This window comes from Leptodactylus fuscus, chromosome 5, assembly GCF_031893055.1.
Source record: "Leptodactylus fuscus isolate aLepFus1 chromosome 5, aLepFus1.hap2, whole genome shotgun sequence".
Classification (NCBI taxonomy): Eukaryota; Metazoa; Chordata; class Amphibia; order Anura; family Leptodactylidae; genus Leptodactylus; species Leptodactylus fuscus.
In genome coordinates, this window is record NC_134269.1 from 54,255,960 (window position 1) to 54,283,170 (window position 27,211).

At 41.7% G+C, this 27,211-nt stretch overlaps 1 protein-coding gene across 8 annotated transcripts in view; it reads right to left on the bottom strand.

The window, feature by feature from the left end:
- MEF2A (myocyte enhancer factor 2A) overlaps window positions 1-27,211 on the bottom strand; it is a 111,684-nt gene that overhangs the window by 43,645 nt on the left and 40,828 nt on the right. For all 8 annotated transcript variants that reach the window (XM_075273203.1, XM_075273208.1, XM_075273206.1 and 5 more), the window contains exons 2-3: window positions 19,319-19,515; window positions 17,380-17,583 (exon numbers count right to left, since the gene is read on the bottom strand). In XM_075273203.1, coding sequence (XP_075129304.1) covers window positions 17,380-17,583; window positions 19,319-19,372 — 258 coding nt within the window. In that variant the 5' untranslated portion in view covers window positions 19,373-19,515. The remainder of the gene's footprint in view (window positions 1-17,379; window positions 17,584-19,318; window positions 19,516-27,211) is intronic.

Sequence of the window (27,211 nt, forward strand, 5' to 3'; positions counted from 1 at the left end):
TATGGCTGAAGAACACAGCGGATTAATGGCATTATATAGAGATAAATCTTATAACAGATACAACCATCACCTATAAATAAGGGACAATACATTACAATCACTCTTTGTACCAGTTAAAAATTTTTAACCCCCTTCCCCGGTACAAAAAGAGCTGTATGTATCTGCTTACTAAATCCTCTAGGAGTTTCAAGATCTAATGGCTGTATAAGGCTTATGTCTAAGCATTAAAAACGGGCCTGACCTAGACCGCCTCTAGAATCCAGTCTATGTAATCTTTTAGTGGGCCATCCACATTAGTTGAGCCCACCAGTTTTGGTAGGACTGGCTGACCATCTAATATGTAGAAGGGCATCACCATGATCCCCCAATGGTAGATTGGGGGATCCATTTACCCAACGCCTGATCCATTTGCATTCTAGAGCCAGCTTATTTCCCTGAGGTTTCTAAACAGCAGCATTCTCCCTTCCTCTTATTTCGCACTCATGCATAGGAGGGGTATAGGTAGGGAAGTACAACCAATCATGTGCCATAGGCGAGAGTTGTAAAGGGGGGTGCCAACAACATGACACTTTTATTGATTTAGACACAGAGGAAGAGCAGTGAACAGAACTTTTGTCTGGGTAAAGGAAAGCCTAGCCACAACTCTGCACTTGGGATTATTGGGGAAGGAAGGAAGGTAGGTAGGTAGGTAGGTGTGTGTGTGTGGTGGGTGTCCAAGACACTAGTGCAGGGGTCGGCAACCCCTGGCACGCGTGCCAAGACTGGCACGCAAGGCATATTTTGCTGGCACGGCAGGCAGCCTGCGACTGCGGTGTAGGACATGCCCCCTTCTCTCACTGCCCACCAATCAGAGGTGAGTCTCTCACTGCACAGGATAAGGGCTCCCTGGACCTGCTGCTACACGTGAGGAGGAGCTCCTGCCGTCTGCAGCCCTGAGGAGGAGAGGAAGCTCCGAGGAGCAAAGTGAAAGCAAACAACACCAGGTACATGTGTGTTACTAACTATTCTTATTAATGTCAGGAATTTGGGGTTATTACTTTAGTTTTAGTAACTCCATGTGCCTCACATTAATAGCAGTTAACCCCATCATGCCCCTCACATTAACCCCTGTGTTGCTCACATAAGGGTTACTGATATGTGAGACATATGGGGATACTAATAAAGGACCTATATAATGAAGATATTCACTTATTACCTCCATGTGGCTCACATATCAGTGTCTCTTATGTAAAGCACACAGGGGGTTAATGTGAGGGACATAATGGGGTTAACTGCTATTAATATGAGGCACATTGAGTTGTAACCTGCAATGCACATGACCAGGCTCTTTATCTACAACTGCGGATAAAGTACAGACCTATATATTTCAATTGACCCATATATACAGCCATTCTTTTTGTGGCTGTGTATCTGGGCCAAATTGAAGAACTGAAAACTATTGAGCAGGTCCTATATGTGTCCTATACATCCCCTATATCGGTCTGCATTTGTGGCCCTGTCAATTCATTTTTAATGTATAGGTCAGTGAAAACCACATCTGTGCCATTTGTATGCAGGAGGCGTAAGGCTGAGGCCCCACATTGCAGAAATGCAGCATTTTTGTTGCAGATTTTGATGCGGTTTATTTCAACCAAAGCTAAAAATGGCTACAGAAGGAATGGGAAATACAGTGGGGCAAAAAAGTATTTAGTCAGTCACCAATAGTGCAAGTTACACCACTTAAAAAGATGAGAGGCGTCTGTAATTTACATCATAGGTAGACCTCCACTATGAGAGACAAAATGAGAAAACAAATCCAGAAAATCACATTGTCTGATTTTGTAAGAATTTATTTGCAAATTATGGTGGAAAATAAGTATTTGGTCAGTAACAAAATTTCATCTCAATACTTTGTTATATATCCTTTGTTGGCAATGACAGAGGTCAAACGTTTTCTGTAAGTCTTCACAAGGTTGGCACACACTGTTGTTGGTATGTTGGCCCATTCCTCCATGCAGATCTCCTCTAGAGCAGTGATGTTTTGGGGCTGTCGCTTGGCAACACGGACTTTCAACTCCCTCCAAAGGTTTTCTATAGGGTTGAGATCTGGAGACTGGCTAGGCCTCTCCAGGACCTTGAAATGCTTCTTACAAAGCCACTCCTTCGTTGCCCTGGCGGTGTGCTTTGGATCATTGTCATGTTGAAAGACCCAGCCACGTTTCATCTTCAATGCCCTTGCTGATGGAAGGAGGTTTGCACTCAAAATCTCACGATACATGGCCCCATTCATTCTTTCATGTACCCGGATCAGTCGTCCTGGCCCCTTTGCAGAGAAACAGCCCCAAAGCATGATGTTTCCACCCCCATGCTTTACAGTAGGTATGGTGTTTGATGGATGCAACTCAGTATTCTTTTTCCTCCAAACACGAAAAGTTGTGTTTCTACCAAACAGTTCCAGTTTGGTTTCATCAGACTATAGGACATTCTCCCAATACTCTTCTGGATCATCCAAATGCTCTCTAGCAAACTTTAGACGGGCCCGGACATGTACTGGCTTAAGCAGTGGGACACATCTGGCACTGCAGGATCTGAGTCCCTGGCGGCGTAGTGTGTTACTGATGGTAGGCTTTGTTACATTGGTCCCAGCTCTCTGCAGTTCATTCACTAGGTCCCCCCGCGTGGTTCTGGGACTTTTGCTCACCGTTCTTGTGATCATTTTGACCCCACGGGGTGAGATTTTGCGTGGAGCCCCAGATCGAGGGAGATTATCAGTGGTCTTGAATGTCTTCCATTTTCTAATTATTGCTCCCACAGTTGATTTCTTCACTCCAAGCTGGTTGCCTATTGCAGATTCAGTCTTCCCAGCCTGGTGCAGGGCTACAATTTTGTTTCTGGTGTCCTTTGAGAGCTATTTGGTCTTCACCATAGTGGAGTTTGGAGTCTGACTGTTTGAGGGTGTGCACAGGTGTCTTTTTATACTGATAAGTTTAAACAGGTGCCATTACTACAGGTAATGAGTGGAGGAAAGAGGTGACTCTTAAAGAAGAAGTTACAGGTCTGTGAGAGCCAGAAATCTTGATTGTTTGTAGGTGACCAAATACTTATTTTCCACCATAATTTGAAAATAAATTCTTACAAAATCAGACAATGTGATTTTCTGGATTTGTTTTGTCATTTTGTCTCTCATAGTTGAGGTCTACCTATGATGTAAATTACAGACGCCTCTCATCTTTTTAAGTGGTGGAACTTGCACTATTGGTGACTGACTAAATACTTTTTTGCCCCACTGTATATAGGGAGCTTCTTATACGTTTCTCTTCTGCTCAATCCACTTCTGGTTTAGGCTCAGAAAAACACAGAAAAATATGTAACAAAAAAAGCTGTGTTCCCTGTGCCTCAGCCTTAGGCTAAAGCCCCACGTTGCAGAAACAGCTTTTTTCGTTGCAGATTTTGCTGGGTTTTTTTAGCCGAAGCCAGGAGTAGATTGAGCAGGAGGGAGACATATAAGAAGCTTCCTATATATTTCCCATTCGTTTTCTAGCCATTCTTGGCTTTGACGGGAAAAAAAAAACGCAGCTAAATCTGCAATAAAAAAAGCTGCATTTTTGTAATGTGGGGCCTCGGCCTTAGTGTGATTCTATTGGGTGGTGACACTGTAACTAGATGCAATTATAGCCAAATCCAGTTCCTGGGCACCAGTGCGGCCACTTTGTTGAAAGTGTGACACCCATTATTTCCTGGCTGGGGTTTTGCTGTTACTGCACCGCCAGGAAATAAAAGTGACAAATTAATCTGCGTTTCACTTCGGGAGCGTTCACACTACCATCGGTGTCCGACAGCTAGTGTCCACTGCTAATGTCTGTTCAAAATCTTGTGTGGACATTAGCAGCGGACACTAGCTGTGTCCGTGACATTTTGCATTGATTTAACCGGTTAAGGACCAGGCCCAGAAGTACATTAAGGACCGGGCCTCTTTTTTCAAAACTGACATGTGTCACTTTAAATGGCAATAACTTTGAGACGCTTTAACTTACACAAGTGATTTTGAAATTGTTTTTTCGTAACACATTATACTTCATGTTAGTGGTAAACACTAATCAATATTTTTGTATTTATTTATAAAAAAAACTAGCAAATTTGATGGAAATTTGGAAAAAATTGCAATTTTCAAAATGTGAAATTCTCTGCTTTTCAGGCAGATAGTCATACCATCCAAATACATGAATAAATATTATCTCCCATATCTCTGCTTTATATCGGCATCATCTTTTGATCGTCTTTTAATTCATTTTGGATGTTACAAGGCTTACAAGTGTAACAGCGATTTTCCAGATTTACAAGAAAATTCCTCAAACTAATTTTTTAGGGAACACTTCAGTTCTGAAAGGAATTATAAAGGCCTATATAATAGAAACCCCCATAAATCACCCCATTTTCAAAACTACACCCCTCAAATTATTCAAAACAGCATTTGGGATGTTTGTTAACCCTTTAAGCATTTCATAAGAATAAAAATAATATGGAGGTCAAATTTAGACATTTCATTTTTTTTCACTAATACATTCATTTAGACCTAAAATTAACACATTCACAAAGGGTTAAAGCAGAAAATGCATCTCACATTTTGTTATGCAATTTCTCCCGTGCACAGAAATACCCCACATGTGGGTGTAAACTGATTTTTGGGCACACGGCAGTGCACGAAAGGGAAGGAGTGACACTGGGTGTTTGAACAGCATATTTTGCTGGAATAATTTTCAGGCACCATGTCACATTTGCAGAGCCCTTAGCGTACCAAAACAATGGAAACCCCCCAAAAGTGACCCCATTTTAGAATCTACACCCCTCACGGAATTCATCAAGGGGTATAGTGAGCATTTAGACCGTACAGTTGTTTCACAGATTTTACTAACATTGGAATGTGTAAAAGAAAAATTACTAAAATGTCACTTTATCCCCAAAGTTTTCATTTTCACAAGGGGTTAAAGGAGTAAAAGCCCCCCAAAGTTTGTTAAACAATTTATCCTGAACACGGCAATACCCCATATGTGGCCATATTCTGCTGTATGGGAACATGGCGGGGCTCAGAATGGAAGGAGCGCTATTTTGCTTTTGGATGGCAGATTTTGCTGGAATTATTTTTAGGTGCCATGTCGCATTAGCAGAGCCCCTAGAGAACCAATACAGTGGAAACCCCCTAAAAGTGACCCCATTTTGGAAACTGCACCCCCCACAGAACATATCAAAGGGTAGAGTGAGCATTTTGACCCTACAGCTGTTTCACAGATTTTATTAACATTGGGACATGAAAATGAAAATTTACTTTTTTTCCAACAAACTGTCAATTTAGCCCCAAATTTTTCATTTTCACAAGAGGATAAAGGAAAAAAAGCTCCCTAAAGTTCGTTACACAATTTCTCCTGAACACAGAAATGCCCCATATGTGGCCATAATCTACTGTATGGGAACATGGCGGGGCTCAGAATGGAAAGAGCGCTATTTGGCTTTTGAAGGGCAGATTTTGCTGGAATATTTTTCAGGTGCCATGTCGCATTTGCAGAGCCCCTAGTGTACCAATAAAGTGGAAACCCCCTAAAAGTGACCCCATTTTGGAAACTACACCCCTCATAGAATTTATCTAGGGGTTTGGTGAGCATTTTGGCCTCACAGCTGATTCACAGATTTTATTAACAATGGGACGTAAAAATGAAAAATTACTTTTTTTTCCAATTAATCGTCCATTTAGCGCCATATTTTTAATTTTGCAAGTAGCTGAAGAATTAAAAGCCCCCCAGAGTTTGTTACACAATTTCTTCTTAACACAGCAATACCCCATATGTGGCCATAATCTGCTGTATGGGTATACGGTGGGGCTCAGAATGGAAAGAGCGCTATTTGGCTTTTAGAAAGCAGATGTGGCTGGAATAGTTCTCAGGTGCCATGTCGCATTAGCTGAGCCCCTAAAGTATCAATACAATGGAAACCCCCCATTGTGACCCCATTTTAGAAACTACACAGGTGACAGTAAACTGGAATTCACCAAGAAGTGACCCCATTTTGTAGGGACATGCGAGCGCTCCCTATAGAAATGAATGGAAAAAAGCAGTCCATTCATTTCTATGGGGAGCGCTCGCATGTCGGCTCCCATAGAAATGAATAGGAAGTGTCCGGCAGCCCTGCTGTCACGCCGGCCTGAAACAGAACGTGAAACTTACCCAGCGGTGCAGGGCGGGCGGGCGGGCATTCAGGCCTCCTCTGCCTCCGATGTTCCGTCCTTCTCCTCCGGCGCTCGCTGATAATGGCCGGGGCGCATGCGCAATATCATAATGCTTCTACTGCGCATGTGCCCTGGCCATTATCAGCTTGCGAGCGCCGGAGGAGGACGGAACATCGGAGGAAGAGGAGGCCTGAATGCCCGCCCACCCTACACCGCTCGGTAAGTTTGACATTCTGTTTCAGGCTTTTATTTTAAAACGGGGGGGGGGGGGGGGGGGGGGGGGGGGGGAGGGGGGGGGGTAGTTTAACCTAACGTTTACGGTTGGGCTCTATCAGCATGATTTTGCTGATAGAGCCCCTCCTCGCCTGCCGAGCGCTTCCAATAGAAGCGGCTGGCACGCGGGGGGTTAAGCGGCCGCTGGCAAAGTCTGCCTGCCGCCGCTTTCAATAAGATATAATGCGCACCGGACTGCGGCTTATAGTCCGGTGCGCCTTATATATGAACCGAGACGGACTATAAGGCGCTCATGGGCAATGCGGCTTATAGTCCAGTAAGCCTTATAGTCCGTAAAATACGGTACCAGAAAAGTGGATTCCCCAAAGGAGTGACCCCATTTTGAAAACTGCACCCCTCAAAGAATTTATCAGGGGGTGTAGTGAGTATTAGTATCCCAGACGTGACTGCACAGCGGATGGCGAAGAGGGAATATATAAGCAGTGCGGAGAACATTGCAAACACCAAATTCCCTACTATGTCCCAGTAGCTCCTATGATTGGGGGAGTCACTCTGGGGGTCACTTTGGGGGTCACTTCTGGTGTTTTTTCGCTCATAAGCTGTAAATCTGGGGTGTCCCCTGATATTCGCTCGCACAGCTTATATATTCCCTACCTGCCGCAGCCAGTTGTGTTCTAATAATTTGGCGATTTTTGGGGGGTTTTGCCTTGACATTGCTAGATGCTATATTTTCTTTATTTTTCTGGTGACGTGGCCATATAAGGGCTTGTTGTTTGCAGGATGAGATGCATTTTGTAATGACACCATCTTTGGGTGCCTACAACTTACTGATTACATTTTATTAACTCTTTCTTGCTGGATTAAAAAAAAAAAAAATAAAAATCAATCCTGCATTGAGTTTTACATTTTAAATTTTTCGCCATGCAGCGTACAGCATAAGTAACATGTGTCCTTTATTCTGCGGGTCGGTACGGTTACGGCGATACCTCATTTATGTTATTTTTTTATGCGATACTAAGTCTGCAGAACAAAAACACATATGGGGACATAAATCAATGTTTTTTGCATCGCCATCTTCTGAGAGACGTAACATTTTTATTTTTCGGTTGACAGTGTTGGTTGAGGGCTTATTTTTTGCGGGAAAATGTGCGCTTTTTATTGGCACTGTTGTGGGGTGAATATGACTTTTTGATCACTTTTTATAGCATATTTTGTAGGATGAGATGGCAAAAAATCATTATTTCCGGCGAGTTTTTTCCGTTTTTTTTTTCCGACGTTCACCGTGTACATTAAATATTATTTCAGTTTTATTGTACAGGTTGTTACGGACGCGGCGATACCAAATATGCATTGCTATTTTTAATTTTTAGTGCTTTTTTTATATAATTCATTTTGTATAGAAAAAGGGATTTTTGGACTTTAGAACTTTATTACTTTTTTCATACACTTTATTTTATTTTTTATTTTTTTTTTTTACTTTTTTTTTACTTTTTCATGTGTCCCTTTAGGACACTTGAATCAGTTGATGCTTTGATGAAAGCACCAACTGATTCAGCACAGTAGCAGACAGGACACGAGCAGGACATGAGCCTGCTCGTGTCCTGTAAGCTGCAGAGGAAGTGAGACACATCGCTCACTTCCTCCACCGCCTGGCAGGATCACCAGGTATGTGGGGGCTCCGGTAGTCTGGGGTCACTGGCCAGACCCCAGACTACCTTGTACTGACATCGGCACCCCCCGATCTCGCCGCGGGGGGTGCCAATCGGGTTAACCTGTCGGCGGATCCCTTTCGATCGCGCCGTGATGTTTGACGGCGCGATCGAAAGGGTTAACACGTCCAGTCGGACTCAGTTCCGACTGGACGTTATGGAGGAAGGGGTTAGGTGTTAGTAACACCTAACCCCTGTCCCCCCCGCACCCCTCCCCCCGCCAGAAAGGTACCTAAAGGCCGGACGTATTTCGGCAATAGTCCGGTCTTTAGGTACCAGCACATGAGGCCGTAAATTTACGTACGGCGGTCCTCATGTGGTTAAATGGACACCGGGTGCGTTCTTTTACTGTCCGTGGGTGTCCTTAAGTGTCCGTTCCCAAAGATGTCCGACTTTTCAAATCAATGCAAAATGTCACGGACACAGCTAGTGTCAGATACTAATATCCGCACGAGATTTTGAACGGACATTAGCAGCGGACACTAGCTGTCGGACACTGACGGTAGTGTGAACGCTCCCTTACAGAAAACTGAAGTTACTAACGGCCGAGGACTGGATGGAGCATACAGGTACATTGTGTGTCAGCTTTTTACAGGTATGACCTCACTCTGCTCCCAGTCACATACATTACCACTAATTGTGGGTTACGCATGTACTTACATTACTTCTAAAGGAAAAGCACTTGTGTATCCAGGCAAATAGTGGTAAGCGCATGTGGCTGGGAGCGCAGTATGACAGCACCCCTATGTTGTGGTTTGCACTATATGACTTTAGTGTAGGTGTCGTCAGCTTTACAATTATTGCCCGGCACTCCAAGGACCTCATCTTTGATTTTATTAATTTTAATCGGCACGCCGAACAAAAAAGGTTGCCTACCCCTGCACTAGTGGGTGAAAAACTGAATCTAATGTATATGGCCAGCCTTTGTGAGCTAAACATATAAGTAGCTCAAGTTGCTCTCTTGTATGGAAAAAATGTTATCATAACCCTTCAGTATAGATAAGATATATTGGTGTGGGGTCTTGGTTTGTAAGCTTTAGGTTTCACCCAAGTACCACCTACTCAAATAAAGTAAAAATATTTCACAGCCATGAAGGTGTACAGTACCACATATTCAAAGCACAGCATGAGGTCAAGCCCTGTACCCACTACCACTGACAATTCAGGTGTGCATTAGTTTTATACATACATACATACACTTCACATTCTAGTGATATAAATACGGACCGTATCAACAACATGGACAATGAAGAATAGCCATGAAGACAGAAGACTACAGTGTACTATGGCGCCACGTCTACAAGCAGATTACTTCCAGGCACAGGCTTACTGAATGTTTAGAGCTGCTGCTCTGTCCTTGCCCTCAAAATGCTCCTCAAGATTACTCAGACTTTAAGGTATTATCCTTAAACCTGATAAAGGAGAGATCAGTCTGTCTGCAGGGATTGCCCTGTGGAACTCCTGTGCCATGCTTTTTATAGTTTGTTTTCATTGAGATCTTTCTGCAGCAAATCCACAGACAAGGACTACTTTTACATTTATGCAGAGGAGATTTTTTTACTATCATAGTGCCTTTAGAAAGGGAGATTGTAGACAATTCTTGTGGCAAAATTGTAATTGTAGCCCTAAATGTTGGCAGGCAGGGACACTTTGCCAAGCTTCCAACAGAAATAAACATTAAAAGAGGATGTCAAATAATAGATATTAATGGCCTATCCTTAGTATATGATGGAATGGAGATCAGTTGGGTCATCTAATAGGTGCACAGTGTACACAGACTTACACGGTAGTGGTCGAGCGTTGTGGCTGCCTCCAGGCACAGGAGGTTACAGCTATGGATGTGCTGCAGCAGTTCTGCTACCATCCAGATAATAGGGGTAAAGTAACCTGAAGGTAGTCATATCAGCTGATTGGTGGGGGTCCAAATCCCCACCAGATACTGATTGCCATAGGATAGGCTAACACTACTGGGAAAACCCTTTTAGGCTAACGCCCCAGGTTGCGTAAACGCACCTTATTTTGTTGCGGTTTTTGAGCCAAAGCCAGAAGTGGATTGAGCTAGAGGGAGAAGTAAAAGAGCTTCCTATATAAGTCCCATTTCTCATGTAGCCATTCTTGGTTTGGCTCAAAAATATGCAACACAAAAGGCAGCATTTCCGCAACGTGGGGCCTCAGCCTTAGAAACAAATACACAAGACAACCCTAATCTGGCCCCATGTACATACTATAGGCTTAAAGAGATGTAAGTTACTGACCAAAGGGCTTCATCCTCAATGCATTAAGCTACCAAAACATCCAGATCTCAAGCTCACTCCAATATATTAAAGAGAAAAAAAAAAAAAAACACCCTAAACTGCCCATTAATAATAGGTTAGCCTGTTAATTGTCCATCCAACAAAACATCTCCAAAGCACATTGACTCTCCTCCAACAAAGTGTTTGAAATAGACAGGCAACGCTTCAAGCATGGACGAGGCCAAGTAACACACTGCAATTTGTCTTCAAGACGTTGCTCAGAAAACCACTGATCTCATTTCTCCTGGCACGGAAGGGTCTTGCCAAAACTCATTAAGTCAAGTATTCAATTGTCATATAAAGCTGCCAGATGCATTGCCTCCCTATTTATGAAGCACATGTGCTAAAGAAATTAGGCTTCCTGAAACACGGGCGCTTTATAATTTGCTCTAACAGCTTCAATAATATTGATCTGGCTTGTTTGATTCAATGAGAGCTGCCAGATACCAAACTTCAGGATTATGTTTTATTTGGCCACCAGAATGACCAGTTTTTATGGCTTGCAATGTAATCTAATGCAATTCTACAGAAGCTTAAAAACATCTGTGAAAACACTTCGTGAGCACAGGAATTCGGGGAGAGCCACACGAGGAAGTCTTATGTGAGCGCAGACATCAAATGCTCATTGTGTCAATACCAAGTTTTTACAGACTCCTGTGTTCAGCCTAAATGAATGTGGGGCAGTAGAGGACACCGCCATGGCTGCCTGTCATCGGTGTCTCACTTACGGAAATATACAACGTGCCAGATATGTACTGTTATTAAGAATTAAAGACAGCAAAAGTAGCCACCTTTTACTCCTAATAGCAAAATCTGCCCCACATTATACTAAAACAGCTGTGTGGATTAAAACCAAGACACTGATATGTACCCCCACCCCCTATAAAACAGTGTCACTTTTGAGCCATTTCATAAAAAGGGAGTCAGTCAGCAAACTCTCTAGACTGATAGCAGCTTTTTGGCCTTCCCCTCTGAGTGACAGCTGTTACATCCAACCATGAGAGCGCTACAGCTGTCCCTCAAGAGCAGAGAGGTTAAGGAGGGCTCAGCAAGGGCACTAGTAAGTAGGCCTTACCACTTAGATTTCGCTATTCTTCCACAGCCTGGCTCCTGGCTCAAGTTCTTGCTCAGTCTCCATCATAAATGGCCAATAGTCATAACCAGTCAGAAGTAGTAAGGGGTTGCTCACAAGTAGAGTTGAACGAGTAGTATTCGATCGAATACCTCGCCGGCATAGGGATGTGTGTAATCCGCCGAACACCAAGGGGTTAAACGCTTCAAATATTCAATGTGTTTAACCCCTTGGTGTTCAGCCAATTACACGCATTCCTATGCCAGCGAGGTATTCGACCGAATACTACTCGCTCAACACTACTCACAAGTAGACATCTATTTGAGACATCACATCGATTTGTGGTGGATTCCATCCTCCCAAAAATTAACAGACTCCACTACGATTTTTGCCTCCCATTGTTTTCAATGGATGGCAGAGATCGCAGCAAGACATGGAAAAAAACATAAGTTTCCTACTCTATCTTATCGTGGATGATTTAGCCAATGGAGTCCACGTCTTGAGACTCACTGTGGATGAGGCCCAAAAATCTGGGCCAGAAAGCCATGATAAAATGCCTGAAGCCAGAAAATGAAAAGGAATATGAGGCTGATGAGCTCTTTGAATTCCTCTCCATTTTTCAGCATGTGAACAACCCCTAAAGATCCTTTAATACACACACACACACACACACACACACACACACACAAAAAGCAATTTTCTTCTGACTCAGACTCCACAATTCTGGTGTTTAGTGCAGAGTCTAGAGATGAGCGAATAGTAGTGTTTGATCGAATACCTCCCTTTGCATAGTTATTGGTGTACCAATTGAATAGCACGTGGGAAAAATTTGATTCCCCTCCCCCCTTCCCTGGCATTTTTTTTTTCTTTTACAACAATAACTATGCAGGGGAGGTATTCGATCGAATATACTCGCTCATCTCTACTGCAGACGCTAGGACCTTTCACATATAAAAAATGCCATGGACAAAATGGCTTACAAACTCCCTTTCAATATGGCTGAGCTGCAATACCAGACTCCGCCCATGGACAATAATGGCACAGATTTTGTTTTTTATGGGAAGGGGGGGGAATAGACCCATTTCACTAAACCTGATCAACCCATATAAAAGTTCTACATTCCAGCCCTATGCCCTAAATTTAGTGATTAAAAATGACATGTATCCACAAGACGATGAGCTCATCCTGGAAGTGCCTAATGCTTAGTTACATAATATAATATTATATATATATATATATATATATATATATATATATTAGCTCAGTACAGTTCTCTCTTGCCTTGTAGGAGACCAAATAAATAATAATCCACTAGCAATATCATCCAGAATTCATTCACTGAAATAAATGCTTGTGTGATGCCTTCTGAGGAATCCTGACCCAAGGTTGTGCCCATTTTTAATGTATTTTAAATAAGACACTAGAAAGAGAAGAGGTTTTCCGCCAAGTCACAATCGGAGTGAAGGTTTTATATTCTAATCATGCCTTTGTGGCTTTTTAACTAGGCGCTTTAGTTTTCTGCCACAGTCCTCACACATGCCAGGATAATAACTAGCTTCCCAATAAAATGGCATTAACACATGTACCGGAAATTAGATTGTCAGCTCCAAAGAGGCAGTGTAATGGAATAAGTACATTCATATAATTCTACACGGCTAAATCTCTGCATCTATGTCATCAGAAGAGATGGGGGGACAAGGTCTTGATGGTCTTTCCACTGTCACTCATATTCACCTCACTACAGCCCCACTCATAGTATACCAAGGTTTCCTGAGTCCCCTGCTGGTCTCTACTTCCTGCTCCCTCTCAACAGTGATTAGCAGAGACATCACATTTCCATGTCAAGAGGGCTCAGGTAGTAGAGACGAGTAGGGAACCCAGGAAGCAGCAGAACGATTGCGGTATGTCGTGGGAATTACTGAGGTAAGACCGACTTTTTTTTTTTTTTTGAACCATTGTGATTCTCCAAGAAAGGGAAAAAAACTAAACAAAAAGCAATCTACTGAGCAGGTAACTCACTAAAACATAGACAGTCTTCCATATCACATGTTAAAGGGGTTGTCCAGGATATAGGAATTCATGGCCTATCTTTAGGCCATAAATATCTCATTGGTGGTTGGAACCGGCACTGATCAGCTGTACTCGCTTCTGATGTCCGTACTATACACCGAGCTAGAATCAGTTGGCTCTGTGGCCTGTATTGAAGTCAATGGGAACAGAGCAATCTGCTTTGGGGCATGTGTGGTGTACAGTACAGGTATTGGAAGCGGCCCAATACAGCCGATTGCACCAATTAGGTATTTATAGCAAGAAAATCCTAAATCCTGGAGGACAACCCCTTTAAGTAGTTTGGGGGGGGGGGGGTGGAGGCATTTTAATATTACTTAGTACAACAGTGACTTTATTTCTTAATTTTTTTTAATCTTTCTGTTATGCCATGGTTTTTTTTGTAATATACTTTAACCTATTTTACTTCCTATTATAATAGAAAATAGACTCAAAGTTCTCCTTAGCATCCCTCTACCTGGACTCATGTCAAGGAAAATCCTTACACATTTGTATTGCCAGTATGTACAGAGTTAACAGTGATCATAAATGTGAAGGGTCTCTTTAAACAGCTGTATCTCTGGTTTTATACTGCCTAGAACAGTGCATCTGGTGTCATATACAAGCCCAGATATCACTAGTTACAGCTATAGTCTGGGATGTGATTTTTATGAGCAGTATGAATTGTTGCCTATGAATGTAAAACGCTCAACTGTGTTTTCAACTAGTGTCATCTCGGTCAACCAACAATACACACAGACACACACACAGACACCCTGCAATGTAAAGCATCTTGTGCGGCAGCTTCTGACCATGAAGCATCTTCGGCTGCAGTTTTGAACCTTTACAATGTAAAATCCAGGCCAGACAACCAGGAATTGCAGCTAAAACAAATTACAAAAAACAGCCAACATCATGGAGCAGACTCTTCCTGTGTGGCCTTAGCCTTAAAGCTCTTTTGCAGAGAAACAAATACATTAAAATCAGATATAAGCCAGCAGCTTCCGACTGGATGAAGTTGGTAATTGTATATTACTTCAATTGAATGGCAAGTGAAAGAAGGATCACCAAGAACCACAAAGATATAGAATACTTATAAGACCTTAGAAGTCGGCATGCACAGAAGTACCGCCACTGGTTTTTCCTGAAATATATATTGGGGAGAACAATGAAGCTCATACATAGAGCAGTCTTAGTTTATTTTCTAGTTTCTGAAGCTCGGGCAACATGAAATAAGAGCTGTGGTTATATCACATGTGACCACAATACTCACTGTTGTGCTTTTTGCTACAGTTTCCATGCACGTATTAAAGAACACTTTCCCTAATATAAAGCACCACGTTAAAATTTCTGTTCATCCATTTGTTACACAGGTCAAACACTTTAGATGGCTGTCGGCTGACATCCATCTCTGCCCCCCCCCCCCCCAAAAAAAAAAAAAAAAAAAAAGAATATTTATGTTCTTAATAGGGGTGACAGAATACGGTTCTCCCCCAGCTAGATCAAAGGATAGGGCATGTTGAAATCCTGCACGCCTGACCCTTAACTCCCCCTGACATCCGCTGTTGGGGCACAGTCAGGAAGCCCCCATATACACATGGCATGGTGTCTCCCACTGAAATGGTTGTGCTCAGATGATACATATCCATGGCTGCTCTAAGGTCCATATGTGCCTTGAAAAAGGATAGGTCATTAATAAGTGATTTGTGGGAGTCTGATACCCCGGACCCCAACAGGTCAGCTACTCAGGTGAATAGGATAGGCCATCAATATCATAGTGCTGGAAAACCCCTACATTTTTAAACTTGGTAGAGGAAGAAGAAGAAAAAAAATAAATAAACAAAATAACCCCAAAACCCCACACACATGGCATTTTTGAGCTCGAACCAGATGTGGATGCAGCAGGAAGTAGAGGTGTGAGTTCTTCCTCTACATTTCCCATTCCTCTTGAATCCACTTTTGGCATTAGCTTAAAAAAACGAAAAGAAATCCGAGACAAACTGTGGCACATCATTAAAAAAATACAATGAAAAAAAACCCAAAACACATTAAAAATACGCTAATGTGTAAAAATACTCGAGTGTGCTTTAAACTGCAGTTGTTTTCTACATGTATTTTAAGATTTAAGTAAATCTCTATGAAGGACAGCATAGCCGTAGGATTTTTCTCCTAGCAGTAGTAATAGTATCAGGACTAGAGATGAGAGAGTATATTTGATCGAATACCTCGGCCGCATAGCTCCCGCTGCCAGGGAAGGTGGGAGGGGCAGTAAAAATTTGATGCCCCCGGAGTGTTTTTGCACGGCTATGCGGCTAAGGTATTCGATTGAATATACTCGCTCATCTCTTTTCAGGACCATTATATCTGAAAACTAGCAATGTAGCATTTTAGGAACACTAATAAAAAATGCAATACTCTGTCGTCATCCATAACCTGTCAATACACAAGAAACTTTTGTCCTATTTCTGGAGAATTCAATTGTAAAAAGGTAAATGTGACACCAATTTACAATCGCTATCCTCTATACTCTAGAGTTACTAAATGTAGGACAATGCCATATTTTGGGTCATGGTACTCATGTAATATTGTATGAATTAGATTCTTTTAACCTGATAGGGAAGTGCTTACGTGTGGATTAATCCATCATTTAAAAGGGTTGTTTCATGAACAATATTTATCCTCTATTCCCAGGGTCTGAAAGTTAGGGGTCCCACCAATCACAAGAATGAAGATTCCACATGAACGGAGGGCCATGTCATTTCCTGTCTATGGGACTGATTAAGGCAAGAAAATTGCTTAATCACTCTAATAAACAGTGAATGGAGTGGAAGTCAAATGCGCAACGACCACCCTAGTTATAAAAGGGCCCAATACTTGTGATTGGGTGTCCCAGCAATGGGATCCCTGTGATCAAAAAATGTAGTTTATAGGAATATTCCTATAGCTCAGAAAACTATAGAAATGTCAATGTCCATGTTTGCTTCTTACAAATCCAGATTAAAATGATCTGTTCTGATCAACCTCATCCATCGTAAACCACTTAATAAACTGTGAGGGTCTACCATAACTTCCTGCACCTCAAAAACAAAGCACTCTTGAAGACTGCCATTTCCAGGTACACAGCAGAAAAACTAATTTTGTGGGGATCTAGTGAGCATGGCCTACTAAAAAGGCGTACTACTGTACGATGAAATAGTCCTATTAATATATTCAGCATAAGTAGCTTTCACTGGTACAGAAGTCAAGAGGTAGCGCTCTAGCATCATCTAAATACAGCTCAATCTCACTTCTGTGCCCCAGGTCATATCAATGGATAGAAAATCCTCAAAAATTCTTTTAGCATCAGTATTTTTTCCAAAAAAAAAAAAAACAACAACTTTCGGAAATTAAGTTGTAGAAAGTCCACAAATTTAACCCACCATAATCCATCATAGGACTGGTCAATTGTATGTCAGGACCCTATAACAACCTATGGGACTCGCCAATTAACACTACGACAGACTCCAACTACGTAAGAAAGATCTGACACGTTACCCTACACAAATGTCCTTCTCAGCAGTGTGAACGGCTGTCACACGGCTCCATTAAAATCCAATCATGTGAATGGGTGCTACTTAGATGCAATACAGCCATTAAAAAAAGATTGTCAAGTCCATTTTTAATGGCTGAGATTCGGAAGCGTTCTTAAGAATGTAGGCTTAAACTTTTCTCCATTTGTATACAGGCATTATATGCAAGCCAGTCCTCAAGCATCTTACAATATGAACTTGAGACAGAGTTGAACACTTGAGATCTCTGTACCCTGGTACACACAGGTAATAGCCTTACCTCCACAATGTCGGAGTTGGTTCGGCTCTCGTGGGGTTCATTGTATTCCGTGTACTTCAGAAGGACTTTATCCATGTCAGTGCTCGCATACTGAAACAATTTGTTCGAGCCATTAAATATTATCAGTGCAATTTCACAGTCACACAGTACACTGAGCTCGTAGGCCTTCTTCATTAACCCAAACTTCCTCTTGGTAAATGTGACCTAAAGACAAATGAAAAAGTAGATAAGAATTTATGAATATACCTGTTAAATTAGGTTTCATTGGTACGTTCCACCTATATTATACTGAAGTGAACCTGTCATCGATGCTTTCACTAATATTAAAGGAATGAAGACGCATTGTGGTGGAGGGGACGTGGTCACCACGACTTCTACAACATCTGCTAGGATACAATGCGACTTTCATTAGTGAAGGCGTAGCAGGGTACCCTGGCTATCTTTGGTTGTCTGACAGCAGCCATGGCCACAACTGCAGAGTAGTCCTTACATTATTACTTTGAGAAAACAACAAAGTGGCTCCATCAGTGACTGACAGCCTCCCCTCCATGACCATGCATACAGAGATAGCTGTCCATTACGGATAGGACCAACTCCTTGATTCAGTCAGGTGAATGAAGTTTTGTGTGGATAAGTTTGGTATATATAACTATACAACGAGACACGTCACAGACTTAGAGGGGCTCTATCAGCAAAGTTATGCCGTATGAGCCCCACATATGCGTGAAGGCACCGCTAATCTCATTTTAAACCTCCCCCCCTCCCAGTTTTAAAATAAAACCATACAAACATATATGTAACTCATACCTATCGTGCACGGTGGGCGGTCCTCTACGGTCCGATGTCATCTTGCTGTCACACCTTCCACCTCTTACTTCTTCCAGCGACATCCTCCTGTCCTGGCTCTTCCCCGGCTTCATCTTTTTTTCTTCCGGAATGAAGAAGTTCGCAAGAGTACTCGCGTACTTCTAAGGGGTACTTAGAACTACAACAAAAATGGCACCAGTGCGTACGCAGTAGCGCTCCGGAGGGAGCGATACTGCGCATGCACTGGATTTGAACACAACCCGCCGGAAGAACAGAAGATGAAGGCGGCGTAACAGCAAGGTGTAACAGCAAGATGACGTCTGACCGCTTCACGCGTATCTGGGGCTCATATAGCATCATTTTGCTGATAGAGCCCCTTTAACCTGAGACATAAGTAGAGAAACCCTCCCAATATATACTTATAACACAGGGCCTGAAATCTGATGTGAACAGAACAAGATACAACCAATGAAGAAGAAAGAAACTGCATTTTTCTTGGCACTGTAGGACACACACTACTGAATCATAGTATTCACCAAGGAGGTTCTGCTGAATGAATAAAATGGACTCATAGAAATAAGTGTGAGTCACATAGGGAAAACTACTCCCCAGCCCCTTGATGGGTAACATCCACATAGGCAATCTGCAATGAAAAATATTCACTGCGACAAAATCTGCACGTTTTAAATGCAAAAAAAGGACTGTGGATCTGCCTCGGATTTTACCCTTGTTGGTGAATTTACTGCGCAGATTTATTCTGCAGCATGTAAATAAGATTTAATTACATATTATTCACATTTCAGCTATTGTGAATATTGGACTGCGTCAATGGCAGAAAATTAGCAGCGTATCTGACAGTTGTGGCCATACCTTGAATGTAAAGGTTACCTGCAAGCCATACCATGCAACCATCCATATATGAAGCCTGGCTAAGAAGTGATATCAAAACTTTCACTTCACACCCTGGGGCCTCTCAATAACTAAATTTACATATATGGCATACCATTTGCAACTCAATTATATACTATAGATAAAATGGGCAAGGTTCCTTTGGTTACAGTTTTTAGGAGAATGTGTGTAGAACATATAATATTGGAAACCCCTAACACAACAACTCCTTTGTATTCAGTACCTGTCTGTTCCGTTCATCCATTATCCGCGTAATCTGTATTTTCTTCCTCCCCATTGTCACTTCCTTTCCCTTTTACAATCCACAATAAATGTTATAATCCAAAAAGGTGGCAGCTTCCAGAATCCTAATGCATGGTCAGCAGCTTTCCGTAATTGCTTTCTTGTGCAGCCCAAGGCTTCAATTCCTTAGCCAAAAACCTAGAAGAGCAATTTGGAAATGGAAATTAATAAGAAGTTTTTGCAGAGTAGATGCTGAAAAAAATAAAAAACGGGAAAAAAAAAAAAAAGTTAACCCACCAAACACGCACACATAGGCCCACATATATTAATAAAGCTAAATATAGCTTGGGAATAAAACAGCAGGCAAAGTGGTTACATAAGTAAAGGCAATTACGAGGGAATTGAAAAAGAACAAAACAGGCTTCTAAATGTGGGGATTAAAACAATGGACCTAGAAGAAAACAAGTACATGTATCCTTAAGAAACAAATAAATTAAATCCTGCCATGACACCCACTGTTTAATGCCGTTCATTGTATCACGCTTAAGAAATTGGAAATTAAAAAGGATAAAAAAAAAAAAAAATTATAATATATAAAATATTACTTCTGTCAAACGTATCTTGGTATGTGCAGTGAGATATAACCCATTGGCATCCTCTGACCACAGAAGAGAACCACAATGTAAGAACGGTGACCTATATATGCTACACAAGCACGCATCTGTGACAGTCATCATTCAGCAGTTTGCTGAGCGCTGGATATCAGATGATCTCCAGATCTGGGCCTATTCACAGCTGGAGCTCCCCCAATCCAGCCCCCTGCACTTTCCATCCCTCCATGCTAGGCTGATGCTCTGAGGTAGCCCCAAAGTTGAAACAGGAAGGAAAAGTGCCAGGGCTCATCAGTTCATTTGCATGCTGCTGCCTAGAATTATTTATCATGCAAAGTGTGTGATGTTTCACAGACTGTAAGCAGATGTAAAGCTGCGGGAGACATGTGGACAGTGTCTGGTGAGAATTTATTCAATGCAGTGCTTGTCTTAACTATTTCAGTCCAGGACTGGGAAGAAGTTGCTGCCAAATCCCACCCAGAGATGCTTAAAGACAGGTGCCATTTTCTCCGCTCACTGCAGGTGCGCACAGGGTTTTATCCCCTACTTGTGGATATGGAAGTCATTTTATGTAGAAGGTTCTTAAAATCCTGAATGATCAAAATCTCTGCTTGCAGTTATTCCATAGGAAACTTCATGCTTTACCGTCAGTGGATAAGAACCTGTCCTGGCCATGTGACAGACGCGCAGGTGCATGTACAGTTATCAGAGCTGTGTGTGCAATGAGCCGGGCACTTGTGTGTCCATCACATGACCAGGTCAGAGATTTATAGTGGAAAGCACGCCGAAATACTTGGAGAAAAACCAAAAAAACTGAGGAGTTGATGCAGCCAGTATACTAGGAAACTATACAACTTTTCATTATAATGTGAACTGTTACATGGTATACATTCAGCAACCAAAATATCACTTGAGGCTACAGCCCTATATTGCTGAAATGCAGCTTTATTTTTTTGCAGTTTTTGCTGCTTTTTTAAGCCAAAGTCAAGAATGGCTATAAAAGGAATGGGAAATATCTAAGAAGTTCGTATACTTCTCCCTACTGCTCAATCCACTCCTGGCTTTGGCGGAAAAAAAAAAAAAAACGTAGCAAAATCTGCAACAAAAAAAGCTGCGTTTCCACAAAGTGGAGCCTCAGCCTAAAAAGGGCAAAACTGGACCATCAACTCTCCTGACACATCCATTTCACCAGGGTAGTGGGGTCAGTGGCCCAAAGCATCAACTCAGATTCCACAGCCCTGTGTTTCAATGAATATTTGTATTGCGGAACATATTTTCTCCTGACCCAAATCAAAATCACACATAATCAGGCATTGTACCTTGATTACAATTCATGGCGATTATTAAGGCCAAACCCCTTTTAAAGTACGAGTATATATTGGGTGACCCCTGCAATTTTCACCCAGTGATTTCATTTGGAGTGAACACATCTGAACCAAAACTATTATACTCTGGAGTCTCTTCAGACCCCATAGTATAATAAGTGGAGGGCCTGGAAAGATCAGCAAAAATAAAAAACAGAGTTACTCACCTCTCCTGGGCTTCAGACCTTCTGAAAAGTGTTGCAATGCTGTGTGACCTTGCACATGACTGACGAGGCCCAAACACCGGGCTCGACGGTCCATGTCATCAGCCAGAAGACTGGAACAGAAGAGGGAGTCACGGCAGAGCCCAGGAGAGGTGAGTAATATTGTTTTTTTGTTTTTTTTTGTCATATTGGTGATCCGGGTTAATGCTCGGTTTTGGTTATTTTTCAATTAAATTTCCCAGCCCTACTCTCTGCCGTGTTATGCCATGCGCTTTCTATTGACTAATGAAACACTATCTCATCTGTGATTTTTTTTGAGGGATCTCAGGGGGCCCTAGAAAACGAGACCCACTTCCTGCTATACTGCACCAAATACTCAGCTGTGAGCGCCGTCTACTTCCAAATACTCTGCCCACACCCCAGACTTCACATCTGCAGATGAGATGAGGAAACTCTACATCCTACTGGGAGAAGAAGAGGCCACTGTGGAGATCACTGTCCAATATGTGTCCAGCTGCGACCAAACAAGAGGAAGATGAGACCCCACGGACTGTTATACCCCAAATCATCCACCCCACCCCCACCACTCTCCCCCCACTTTACTAGCATTGGCAATGCCAAATATCTATTCGGACGTGCCAATAAAGCTTGTTTGACTTGATTTGATCTCAGAATGAGCCTTTGGTAAAGTTGTGACCACAGGATTACTATTTATTTTAAAACAGCATGCACTACATCAGTCCATGTTATAGGGGACATGGATTGCATGGATACAAGCAAAAAACGATATCTATTGATTTCTACAATGAGTGTTTGTTGCAGATGCACCACAGACAGTTTCACATAGGTTCATGTGAATTAGGCTTATTCGGTACAATCTGCACTGCATGGAGATGCTGACTATACAGAGTTAAGTGATCTATAATTTAGTTGTAAGCCCCCCTACCCACCCCCCAACCACCAAATCAAGGTCCCAGGGGCTAAGAAGATAAATGAGATGATAGGTGCTCAAAAACTGTGTTGCCTATAGAAACCAGATGACTTATTACCATTCCTCTACTACATTTTAAGCTGACGCAGATTACGATAACTTTATCCTACATTTTTTCTGTGCATATAACAAGATTATTGTAGAAACAACTAAGGACGACTGCAACAGAACTCGGGAAAACAGGCTTCAGATTGCAAAAATCCTATCGATATTGTTTCTTTTGGATATCACTTCTCATCAAATTCCAAAGCCTAGCTGAGAAATTGTCAAGGTTTCTAGTCACAGCCGTGCCAGTTTTCACACATATACTAACAAGCCAATTAACAACCCACAGTTTTGTTGCTGACGATACCCCAATGAAATGGAGAAATCTTTCAAGCACCAAATGACTTTAGCGAGCGCATGATAAGGGGTAAAATATAACACCTAGATTAATATGACGTCACTCGGGAGCAGCGCAAAAGACAGCAACACCAAACAAAGCATAGATGGCGGGAGAGATGGACGCTGAGAAGTGAAGGGTTCCTAAGAAATTTACAAATCTAGTATCAAAATAATAACAATAATACATGGCTGTATGGTAACAGGAACCATAAAGGAGCAAAGAGTCATGCCAGACTTGACCATGCCATGTGTGGGGTACGGAATAGAGATGAGCTGCAATACCAGGCACTGCCCATAGACTAGGCATCTGTATCCTTCCATTGCAAATCCCATCAAAAATACAAAATATATGGCAGTATGCCTTCTGTCCTCCACAGAATCTATCCCTCCACCTTGGATCGATGTGGGAGATGCAATTCTGATCGGGGTGCGATGGTGCACGTTTGGTGGGGCTGCTCTCTCTTGCGCCCATTCTGGACAGAGGACAGACGCGTAATACAAATAGTGACTGATATTGTCCTGGAGGTTGACTCTGCCCCTCTACTCCTTTCCATTTTACCCAGGAAGTTTAAGAGACATACCCGTACGCTACTTGGTTTTATGCTAGTGGCTGCTCGAACGGCCATTCCCAGATTACGGAAGGCACTGTCCCTGCCCTTGTTGGCATCTTGGCTCCATGAACTTCTACGCATCCACAGTATGGAAAGCTTGCTTGCCAAGCTAAAAAGTGATGATACAACCCACCAACAGACATGGCTCCTCTGGGACACTTTCTACTGTTCTGCTGACCTTCGATCCGCCTTTATTCCCCCTTCCTCATGATACCCTCAGCAGCGTTTCCTTTCCTCCCTCTGAGAACCTTCCTATACCCTCTGTTTCTTCCTCCCACTGACTCTTTCCCATACCCTTGTTGTCCCGTTGCCCCCGACTCTAGGGAGGGCAGTCTTGTCTTTTTTCTCTTCCCTTCATCCCTAGTTGAGTTACACATATTCTACTGCTTATCTTTTGTTTGGATTGTACATTTAATTGTGGATTTCTTGTCTTCCCCTTTACAAAAAAACAAAAAACAAAAAAAAGAAACAAATGTTTTACTCTATACAAATTACCAGCTTTGGCTAGAGGTCCATACTAGAAGTCCATGGCTACATGTGGTCCAGCAATTCAAGGCAAAATCCGCAAAGGTTTCCCAAGGGGAGAGAAAGTTACAAAAAAAAAAAAAAAAAAACTTGGTCATTACATGTTTTGCAATTAAAAAAAAAAAATGTTTGAATCTTAATTTTACAACAGGAAAAGAGTGAAGTCAACCCACAAGCCATGAAAATATCACAAATAGTACAGTAAAAAGTTATTTTTGCCTTATAAGCATGCGCTTCCCTGTCTATTTATCATGGTTTCTGGCTGTGGCTAAAATAATATACCTGTGCCAGGACATTGCTGACCACTGGCTATATGGTCACTATCATTTCAACAAACTATGCAGAAATAGTAAAAGTGCAGGAATCTTTGTAATACATCTTAATTTAAAAAAAAAAAAATCCTGACTCTTTTCTCTTTCCCCACCACCTGAATGAACATTCACCCTCTGAGACAGACCAGAGAGACTGCAGGACACAGAAGTATCAGATTACACAGAAGTCCATGGAGGGGGGGGGGGGGGAGTAGGAGGAGTGTGATAGACTGGCCCAGACAAACTTGTTACTGCTGCAGCTACTAGCAGGTTTCCTATCTTACCCCACTGGCTTTACTCACACCAATGCTGCACAATACTTCCCTATATGATCCTGCTGATACTTCTCATTGTAAGAGAGAAACAAGTAGCTCGCCTCTGCTTTCTGTGTGCAGACATCATGGCAGTTAACCTTTCACAACAAATATATTAAGGCCAAGTATTATGGTCCATTTGTCAGCCATATTTCCTTCCCAACCACTACTCCTTCAAATTTTATTTACAGCATCTCTTTAGTGCAAGATAACAGGGGTAGTTCTGAAGCGTATATCATATATGATCAGTATGATATGCTGTAAGTTTGGAGGTGCCTCGCTCAGGAAATATGGCCTACACAAAGACCGCACGTCTTGGCCCAAACACATTTGTGTAAAAGAACCCTTCCAGCCTGCAGAAAAGAAAACTGCTAAAAATCCTACAAGTCATACATCGTCTAGAAACCGTGTTACTCCCCATGTACACACACTACCATCAATTTATCCAAATGTATATAGAAAATTAGTACTCTTTAAAGGCTCAGGTCGCAGACCTATTAGTTGGGAATATTTTGCTTTCTATCTGTAGAAAATCTCGTCCTGATCTGTATTCTCAGGAACAATATTACGGCACATCAGTCACATCATTTATCTGCAATGTAATCTCAAGGTTGCCGAGGGACCATTAAAATGGAAAGTGTAAATCGGCAGAGAACTATTCTTAGAGCGGAACCTGCACAAATACATCCATGACACTGCTCTTTCACTTCTGTTTCTGCACCCACTTCACTTTCTGCCCACCAAATACACAAATATTTTTTCCACCTACTGCACAGACCTATTCATCCAGTCCAAAGAAGTGGGTGATGCAAACTCCTCATTACTATACTACAGCGAACCTCAGCCTTGGAAACTTAGGTGAAAGGTCTTCCCCCTGATGACTAAAGTAATGAGCTCGATTTTTCCTTGTAGATACTACAGGCGGCAATAAAAGAAAAATAAACTGAATAAATCGCCAGGCTTAAATCCTCCTTCTATACAACAAATGTTTGAAAGACGTTGTTGGATTTGGAAACCCTTTATGTGGGCACCCACTTACCACCGGCAGAATTTAGGAAATGGTGGCAGTTAGGGGACATCTTACTAAGGCCTAATGTACAAGACCATAGATTTTGTTTTGTGTGCCATCCATGAGGCTGGGCCGCGAAAACTCAGCACGTCTTATCATGGTCTGTTTTAGCGTCCTGCATCAATCATTGAAACATACAGATACGTGGAAAGTAGACAGCACATGGATGCTACCTTTAGGCAATCTGTGCTTTATGTCCCCGTACATAGACATGGATGTGTGCATTTAGCTTGCGGCAGCTTAAACAGGCATATTGGTAAGAGCCCACCTTACAATAATTCCACAACATCATTTTGTTCAAAAGAAAAACAAAGATTATCAATGCCAAGCTTAAAAATGTATTACAAGGGTTTTCCTGTATTTTCTTAAATGCTATGAATGTTTAAAGCAAGGGGAAAAAAAAAATGTATTTTACCATGTATTTGCTGAGCCAGGAAGTCCAGAGCCTGGTGGGGAACAAGAAAGCAATGAAACGGGAACGACTAGGAATTTCATTTTTCTTCATAAATATGAATTATTCTAGGCTTCAGGCTTCCACTACGCATTTTATCATGGCTTTTTAATTTTAAAATTAAAAAGTATATAAAACGTCACCAAAATTAGAATCATATTGGGCTGTTGAAAAATCCTTTTCTCCATGCTGAAACAACTGACATACAGTTCTAAACTAGACCCAGGACCAAAGACCCTAGCAGCAAGCTAAAATAAAGCAATGAGGCCCTTGGTGCATTTGTGCAGAAACGTACCTGCACTTGACTCCCAAGACATTATCGGCAGCATGCAGAGGGCATTAGAGGGAAACAATGATCTTATTAGCCAGATTCTAAGGCGCGGTTTTTTAAAGGTCCATTCACTGTGCTGGAGGGAAAATACGCCTGGCGGTTTTTACCAAAAACCGCCTCAATGTCAAAAATTGCTTCATAATTCCTGAAGCAGTTTTTTTGCCCGGACCAAATTCCGCCACACCCTACTCACCTGTAAATAGCCCTTACAGTAACTAACTACTTTCTACAAAACTGAAAACAAAAACAAACAAAAAAAAAAACAATGCTTTTATATGTACGAAAACCAAGAGAAAAGAACATTAAACATTGATTTATAACACAACACATGTATAGGTGACGGATCATCAAGTTATATTTATTATTATTATTATTATTATTATTATTATTATGAAAATCTTTCCCTACATCTATCAATCTATCTACAATACTGGCATATTTAGTGATTTTTGATTTATTAAAAAAATAATAATATATATATATATATATATATATATATATATATATATATATATATATATATATTAGTATAGTGTTAATGAAGATCCCTTTTATAATCCACTCCTTAGTTTGATATTAAAAAGCATGTACATAGAATAAAAAATATATACATTTTTTTACCTTCCAAATATTTTCTTCTCTTTCTGCACATAAACAGTATGTGATTTTAGCTGCATTGAGCTGCAAGAATACACCCTTACATTAAAAAAAGCAGCAAATACACCAAACAGCTTAAAACTGAGGTCTGCGCACATGTTAATGCAGTTA